Here is an 8,377-nt window from a genome sequence, read left to right as displayed (position 1 = left end):
TATGTCAATATTTTTTTCCAAACTAAGCTTTAGAAAAGGGTGTTTCTGCCTAGAGAAAGCTAAAAATAGTGCAAACCGACGATTTAACTCACGAGTAATTGTATAAATAGAAAAATAAAAAGAACTTGGTGACATACAATATGAGTTCACCGGCTCATTGTCACTATGTTCTCAATAGGATTAAGATCAAACTATGACTTAAGTGCATTTTGAGTGAGGGCTTGTAGGTCCGGTTCAAGTTTTTGATCAGTTCCTATTCGCCTACCTGCCTCATAATCTATTAGTGAGTGAGGTGGTAAACTTAGATGGCGCCTGCCCCCTCTTCAGACAAGTCTGGTATCTAATTTTTGGGCACAAAAGTGTGGTCAAATATCCAACAGCCGCTTTTCTTTAATGGCTACCCACTTTTGCATGAACGGGACTCTTGGATTGGTTGAAAAGGAGAAAGGGATACACGAGACATTTTTTTCTCACTCATTTACGAGACCAGTAGAAACCTAAAATTATTCGCTCATTCTCCCTAAAAATCTTTTAGACGTTTCAATGAATTCAGTGACAAAGAACACTCTGCTATATACAAATAACTAAGATAAGGTCTCAGATTGTCTCTTCTTTTAACTTGCAATATTTTTTCTTTTTCCTTTTTTTTTTCAAAGTCAGGTAAGGAATGTGTTAGAGCATCTCCAACCCACTAGACATATCATGCTTGTTAGTCAAAATGCCTAGTATAACTTATTTTTTTCAACTCCAATGCACTAGGCATACGATTAGGCATTTTAGCTCAACTCACATTCACTAGCTACATGTAGCTAGCCTTCAAGACTAGGCAAAATATATTTAATCATTAGGATCATTTCCCTCCATCTTTGTTGCTGATGTGGCATTTTATAAAATTAATAGTATTTAGATGAATAGCTAAAATAAAGAGCATGGTTGGAGTAGAAATATGAAATAGTTGATAGGCAAAATAAAATATATACTTTATAGTAATATTTAGATAGGTAAAATACCTATTACCATTGGAGATGCTCTTAAAGTTTTCATCTCCGTCTCTCCTAAATAACGAAAAATAGAAATTCGATTGTGTGAAACCCTTGTGTTGCCGAGCTCATTTAGACCTCCTCATCTCCAGCTCCCCAGAGACAAGGCTCCTATGGTCACATCCAAGGAGAGCTATTACACGTTGGTCACCCCCTCCTACCTATTTAAGGTGAACATTTTATCGGTTGACCACATCAGCATATCCTATTCTTTTAGAGGGTAATATTCTAAGCCAAAAGGGCTATCCATTGATTGATATTTTCTGAGTCAGCAAAGATAATCAAAGGAGATGATGCATAGCCATTCTCTCTCCATTCATAATAACAACATTTGAGTGATTTGTGGACCACTTTTTTTAATTAATCGATTTATTTATTGATTTTTTAAAGGGGGTACAACCAATTCAAACCTAAGGCGTCTTCCCACAAGCAACAAAGAAAGTGAAAGCCAAGTTTAGACAATTACGTGTGTGTGTACACTTATACAGGTCCTTAAAATTTTAGGTATTAAAATAGTTTTAATTCCAAGTGACAAGCAATACACATAACAAGGTATTCCCTACGACAATCTTAATTAATTATATGATGATTATTGTTTGCTACCATCATCTAATTTATAATTAATTTCTCATCAACAAAGCATAAACTAAGGACAAGGCCCACGAACAAGTATTGAATGTAACAAAACCCTATTTTATAAAAAAATACAAATGAAATTAAATGGAACGCTTATTTTTCCACTAACCCAACCACGTAATCTTCATTATCATGGCATAAAATCACTCATTAGTTAATAATACATATGATCGTTATACATATTATTTACTCTGGTCATCCAATCCAATGGATGGAGGAGTAGAAGTTAGTGTCAATAATTCACACCAGCTGTACCAGCAGTGTCACTACCCATTCTTTCCAACTAATCACAAGATGTTTTCATATTCAAATTGTCCTATAATAACTCAAATAAGTTAAATACTAGACAGCTTCTAAACCACTCATACTCATTTGTGTGGCGATGGGGGGTAATCACACATTTGTGTGTGGAACCCTGGTAGGACCCACGTTGAAGATTATTCTAGAGTATATGTTGGGTGTAATTCTTCTCAAGTTTAATGTTGATAATCAGAACATAGAAGTTAAAAGCACACTTTTCCAGCTTTCAGATAATTAGATTCTTTAAGCTTATTAGTTATTTTTGCTTTATATGCTATAAGCATAAGCTACATCAAATATAAAAATACCTTCCCAAAAAAAAATAAATAAAAATTATAAGCAGTCTCTATAAGTTGCACTAAATAACTCCTAAATACCTTCTCCAAAAAAAAATTCCCAAACGATCCAACAAACCAGGCTATTAAAGGTAAACTTGCGTTGATTGGCCAGTCATGTAAAGTAAGCAAGGCAAACTTGAACACATTTTGAAACTTAATTTTCAATCCAAGCTTGAACAACCTTACTACTAGGTTCAATTCGGCTAGTTTGCCACCCTAAGTACCCTCCCCTAAAATAACTTTTTCAGCTACAACATTAGACACTGCATTGAAGTACCTTTCTCACAAAATTGAAGGTACAATTACTTGACAATGGAGCTGTAAATAGTCCTGAATAATAACAGCAACCTCATGGCTCACTGCCCTCCTGACCCTTCAGCATATGAACAGTACTCTCTTCCCCAAGATCCAATTCTCCCCAACTGAAGACCTTAACGAGCAGCCAACGATAAAGCACTCATTAAATACACAAACTGCCTTTGCAGCTACAAAGCATCCATTACTATTTCAAATCATCAAGCCCAAGCAATCATTTAACAAGTCCTTATCAAAAGCAACGGTCTCTTCCATCCCATAGCAGTTTATCTGCAGAACTATCTGCATAGGATCCTGCCTTTTACCATTGAAATGAACATCATTACGATCCTTAGCCCACTCAAACTCAAACTGACACTAACACATATAAAGCAAACTGAAACATTCCCTTCATACACACCTAGCATACTGAATCGTACATGAATTGCAAATACAGTAAAGTCCTTAACTCTTACATTATACCTTCTTTAACTTCCTTCCCACATCTTTAGTACTATTATAGTTTCTCACTTCAAGAATTTTTTCATTTTGAAGGTCCAAGCTATATATAGTGGTGACACATAGGTTATAAAAGCTTATTCTGAGTCTTGCTTGCATCATCGAGACAAAGCAGAATTTAAATCCCTCAAAGCTTAAAAAAGGCATAGAAAAAAGGTACACATCCACGGAGTCTCAGGAGAACACATTATATGAATTGTATGTATTTATCACATTTCATTAAAATTCATATCCTAAACTAAAAAATGAAATGGAGATTGAAAAGGCAGCACATAGATATATTTCCGGAATGAACAAAACCCCTCTTTACCTTTTGGTACATCAGCGACTATTACTGTTGCCATACCTCCAGAATGATAATCCAGGAACTTGTGAAAGCAGAGATTCAATGACCCCTGCAGGAACTATTTTGTTCACCGTCCCCATTTCATTTCCCACTGGTTGACTATCAAAATCTCGCCAAAACTTAATAACATGGAGACTCTCCTCTTCAGTTGATCTCTGCACAACAATTCTGGATGCATAACCCTTCTCTCTCATTTGAAGGCATATTTCTGAGGGATTGTTTGCTGTAAGGGTAACCATATACAACCAGCCCCTGTCAGACATAAGTTTGTCAGCAATGGGCAATATTTTATCAATAACACTCCGACCATTCTCTCCTCCAGCCCAAGCCGAGGCAATCCCTTCACGACCCACTTCATCTTCAGGTGTTGGCACATAAGGTGGATTCACAACCATCACATCCACCAATCCTTCTAATCGCTTCTCCAGTCCTGATGCAATTTCAGTAGTTATCAAATCTGCGTGAACCCCATGTGCTTGTAGTGTCTCACTGGTCACTCTCACCGCATGAGGGTTGATGTCAGTGGCAATATAGTAGGCCCCATAGGCCTCCTGTCCAAGCATAAGTGCTAGTGAAGTGATAACATACCCACTGCCACAACCAACTTCCATGCAGAGTGTTGGACGATGCTCTAACAAGTTAGTTCGATCAGCTAGGAGCGCATCAACCAATGCAAATGAATCATCACATGGTTCATAAACTTCAGGATGTGAACTTACGAGGCGAATTTGTGCAATTTTGGGGGGCATCTTGTGATTTCTGCAAAATCACATAGGACTGGTGGTCATATTTTGGTATATTAAAAATACTAAACATCACGTTCAGCAAGTCCAATCATTGAGAAAGTAAAGGCAACATAACTTAACAAAATTGATTTTGTATTCTACTCATACACTATCTCCTAGATTGCCTTTGCTGGTCGTTATAGACTTCTAGTGGACAATGAGAAAATTTCAGAGATTCCAGTTTGTTATGGCAATTTATGCCGGAACAAAAATATTAATGTGGCCTAAACTACAGAGTGCAGAAATCGGAAAGTAAACATTACTGATATCAAGCAAGTGATTAATAGCATAGAAATATTTACTATTACCTGCATCCCTATATGATCGTTAAACAAACTTCCAATTTTGAAAAAATAAAAGTGACCAACACAAGAAACATGTATTATTACTTTTTTGTTACATTAACAAATTACTCCAAATTCCAATAATTAGCACTATTCCTTTTCCTCACAAAAACAACAACAAGCATGTTTTATAGCATGAGATGGGTTTAACTACATAGGTCCAATTTGTTTCCACTTAATTGCACCTTATTTAGATTAAAATTTGAATTCACATGCTAAGTAGTTGTACTTCCAAAGGTAGAAACTTTTCAAGTTTTCATTTTATTTTCTTTTTCAACTTAAAAATCTCAAAATACTAACGTTGGTTTTTAGAAACTTCTTCTTCTTCTTCTTTTTTTTTTTTTTTTTTTTTTTTGTGTGGTAAAGATTCTATTGAAGCAACACTTATACAACCAATATACAACACAACTGCTTCTCAAATCTAAACGAAATCACTTGTCACTTCAGCAGCATATTGTGCCTTATGTTGAAAACCCCTCCTATTTCTTATGCATCTTCTAACCTCTAACTTCGTATTTTAGAAGTTCAAAATTGAGTGTTTAATTTTGAACTTCTAGTCAGCAGCATTTACAAGTTAAACCTGAGATCATCAGCTAAACAGTTTGGGGAAATGCAGTGTCCTCTTAGATTTATAATACAAAATTAAAACTTTTAAATCAATTCAAGGTTAAAGGGGCAGTTCGGATTACCAGGAGAACCAAAAGTAGAACAACCAATCCGAACAAATAGTATGCTTAATCTGCAATTGAAAATTTGACAAAATTTAGAGCCCTAGCAACAACTTCATGCACATGAACTGTAATACTAATCAATTGAAGGTTTTTCACTTTGACATTTTATCAAACACTTGGTGAATATACTATATAACCCAATTTCAACATAACCCATTTCCCTGAACCACCCATCAATGAAAATCTCTTATTTAGCATATCAAATTCTCATTAAAAAAAATCAACATCAATCAATTAAGCCCTAAAAGAACAAAAAAAAGTTGACATAAAAGACAGAGCGAGAGAGATCAGAAATACATGGAGAGAGAGAGAGAGAGAGAGAGAGAGAGAAACGCACACACACATACCAGAAACACAGAGAAAAGCCATCGATCGGTACCGCCAACGAGACAGTTAGGGAGCTTGTGAGATTTACAAAGATAGATACTACTTCAAATTTACAATTTTTTTTCTAAGCAAGCATCTTAGGAATGAAAGGGTGGGTTTGGTTTTTTTATTTTCTATTTTTTAATTTTTAAAAAATTTGCAAATCAGTGGATTATATGTTTTTGATAAAATTTTCTACTTCAAAATAAGTGCACCTATTTAGAAATGTTGATAATAACTTATTTCGATTTGGAAATCTATATCGGATTGTTTGGTGTAGATCATTGTTAGCTTTTTGCCTTTTAAAGGTTATTTTTGTAATTGCGAGCGTGCCAGCAAGGATCAATTAGTTCTTACAAAAAATTAATTGCCAACCAATTATCAGACGATTGTATTTTAGTTCTTTCATCCTCAATGAAGAGGACTTTTACTGGTGGCTTGATTTAAGAGAATTAAACAAGATAACAAATTAAATGAAGAACAATTGAATCATCTCATTAAAATAAAAAACTTACAATTATCCAAACTCAACCTCGTAAAGATTTACAGCGACAATCTACTACCTAAAACTACTCCTATAAACGAAGTGCAGTGCAAGAATTTAAAGTACAGGAATGTAAAGAACAGGAAATGTAAGACTGAAAATGTAAAACTAGAAAGGAAAATAAGTAGAATAAGAGTGATTTTTTGGATCTGAGTCTAGGGGCTTTTTTTGGGGCCTTCTCTGCTATTTATACTGCTCAAGGATGACCATCGAACTGCATTTCTAACCGTCGAACTGCTCCTCCATGATCGCCATTACTTGCAGTTAGGCTTCCCTCCTAAATTTGAATTTGAAATGTGAGTAACTGTTGAAGCCACATCACCTTGCATCTCTTTGTTGATCCACTGCTACTCAGATCTCGTAATAACCACTACTAAATGTCACATGTACGATCAGGATCGAAGACTTAAATAGTCTTCCTATATTATCCTTATTTTTCCACGCGTCGACTTATAGTGCGCTTGTACAAAATATGTAGCCAACATTATCACCCGTACTAATATACCCAATACTTGGTGATATTAGTGAATCAAGGTCTTTTTCCCACGTCTTAGAACGTGCATGGGTTTTGCATTCTCCCAGAAATGCAACTGTCATTCATCATCTGCATTAAACTCTCCTTCAATCTTTTGAACACCCCCATTACCTCAGTATTCGAACAGACTGATACATTTTTTTTATGGCCAAATCAATTTTCCTCTCCATTGATCGAGCACACGAAGAGTCATATAATAATGTTGTTCTTCCTCGAAAGAACCTTCATGCATTAATTAGCCACCTTTACCCACCTTTCTATATTCAGGTCATGGATGCCTTTGCAAATTATCAACCCTTGGACTTCGAACATATTGCCCTTAATCCTTTGATTTAGAAACTTACAAATATGGACATGAGAAGTATTTATTCTGACTCACCCTTGGACTACGAACAAACTGCTCTCAATCCTTTGATTTAGAAAGTCGCAAATATGGATATGGGAAGTTCTTCTTCACAACCATCTGCATGGGATAAGGCTGCAACTTCTTCCTCTTCTAGGGCTTCTGACTGGACAAGCTGGTCAAAACCTGAGGCCTGTGATTTGAGGGAACGAATCAACCATCACTTTCGAGTTTACTGACCCTTTAGAGTTCCCTTCTTATGCGCGAAGCTCAGTGGTCTATCCCTACGTGCCCATTGATCATCGACACAGTTTGGAGGAGAATCTGCTTGTGGCATGGTATACATCCTCCATGCCTACAAAGACAGTGCACACCGCCCGACACCTAGAAGAGGCACAAGGGTACAATCCATCATTCTTAGCCCAGAAGGCGAAGATTTGTTCTTCTGACTGGCTTGATTATATTAATGCCCTTGTTCCTTCTGCCCTTGCTCCATCTCCTAGAATAGAAGCATCCACACCTTCCCCTCTGCCAAATCCTCGCTGGACAGAGAGACTGAGGCTTGCCCTCTCCACAGATAAGATCTTTTCTCCTTACAAGCCTTCACCTCCCCCTAATCCAGCTGAGCGGAAGCAAGCTCAACTTCTGTTCGCGGTTTTCTCTCACTTGCCCTTCAATGTTCTTGAGGACAAAGTCCCTCTCAAGAACCTTCGATGGGCTTGTGATATTCTAACTCGGGGTCATGTCCTCAATCCCCTCGCCCAAGCAGAGCTTCACATATTTTTGGACCAACTTCCATTACTTCTCCACTGGCATCGGACTTCCATGGCCACCACACAATCTTTAGACCAACTCTCATCCCTTCAAGTTCATGCCCAGTATGAAACAGAGAACTTCATTGAAGAATTCGATGATTTCAAGAATAAAGATTCTATGTACTGGGATGACTTGGATATAGACGAATTGGAACAAGGATTGAGAGAAACAACATTCGAAATAAAGGCTGAAGAGCTCTTTTATGAAGTGAGAGCACATCAACTCATGCAGCCAATGTTAGAAGAAATAAAGGATAGAATAAAGAAAGAACAAAAATTCATTGATCATAGTTGGACCAAATTTCATAATCTTGTTATTTATTCCATTCCCTATTTTTATGAGCTTGAGTTTGTACCCAAATAGGGTCATTCGATGTAATTGCTTTTGCTTTAATACCACCAGGACTTTTTCTTTGTTTGGTATGGTTTGATCTTGTTCCC

At 36.6% G+C, this 8,377-nt stretch overlaps 1 protein-coding gene across 2 annotated transcripts; it reads right to left on the bottom strand.

Moving 5' to 3' along the window:
• Positions 1-3,244: 3,244 nt before the first annotated feature.
• On the bottom strand, positions 3,245-5,972 carry LOC114309285 (S-adenosyl-L-methionine-dependent methyltransferases superfamily protein). Of its 2 annotated transcripts, XM_028254989.2 has the most exons (3): positions 5,681-5,972; positions 5,292-5,341; positions 3,245-4,232 (listed from the first exon to the last, which is right to left on the bottom strand). In XM_028254989.2, the coding sequence occupies exon 3, from the start codon at positions 4,220-4,222 to the stop codon at positions 3,449-3,451; it is 774 nt and encodes a 257-aa protein (XP_028110790.1). In that variant the 5' UTR covers positions 4,223-4,232; positions 5,292-5,341; positions 5,681-5,972; the 3' UTR covers positions 3,245-3,448. The 2 variants fall into 2 exon arrangements, with proteins under 2 accessions (XP_028110790.1, XP_028110791.1); XM_028254990.2 differs by lacking the exon at positions 5,292-5,341 and having other exon boundaries at positions 5,681-5,875.
• Positions 5,973-8,377: the final 2,405 nt, after the last annotated feature.

The sequence above is a fragment of the Camellia sinensis genome, chromosome 9, assembly GCF_055761805.1.
Source record: "Camellia sinensis isolate YWXY chromosome 9, ASM5576180v1, whole genome shotgun sequence".
In the NCBI taxonomy this organism is placed as follows: Eukaryota; Viridiplantae; Streptophyta; class Magnoliopsida; order Ericales; family Theaceae; genus Camellia; species Camellia sinensis.
Note: the sequence above shows the minus strand (reverse complement) of the source record. Positions and strands in the feature narration are given on the sequence as shown.

Bases quoted from the DNA above. Each gene is read 5' to 3' on its own strand.
- LOC114309285 (XM_028254989.2), bottom strand. From the start codon at position 4,222: ATGCCCCCCAAAATTGCACAAATTCGCCTCGTAAGTTCACATCCTGAA.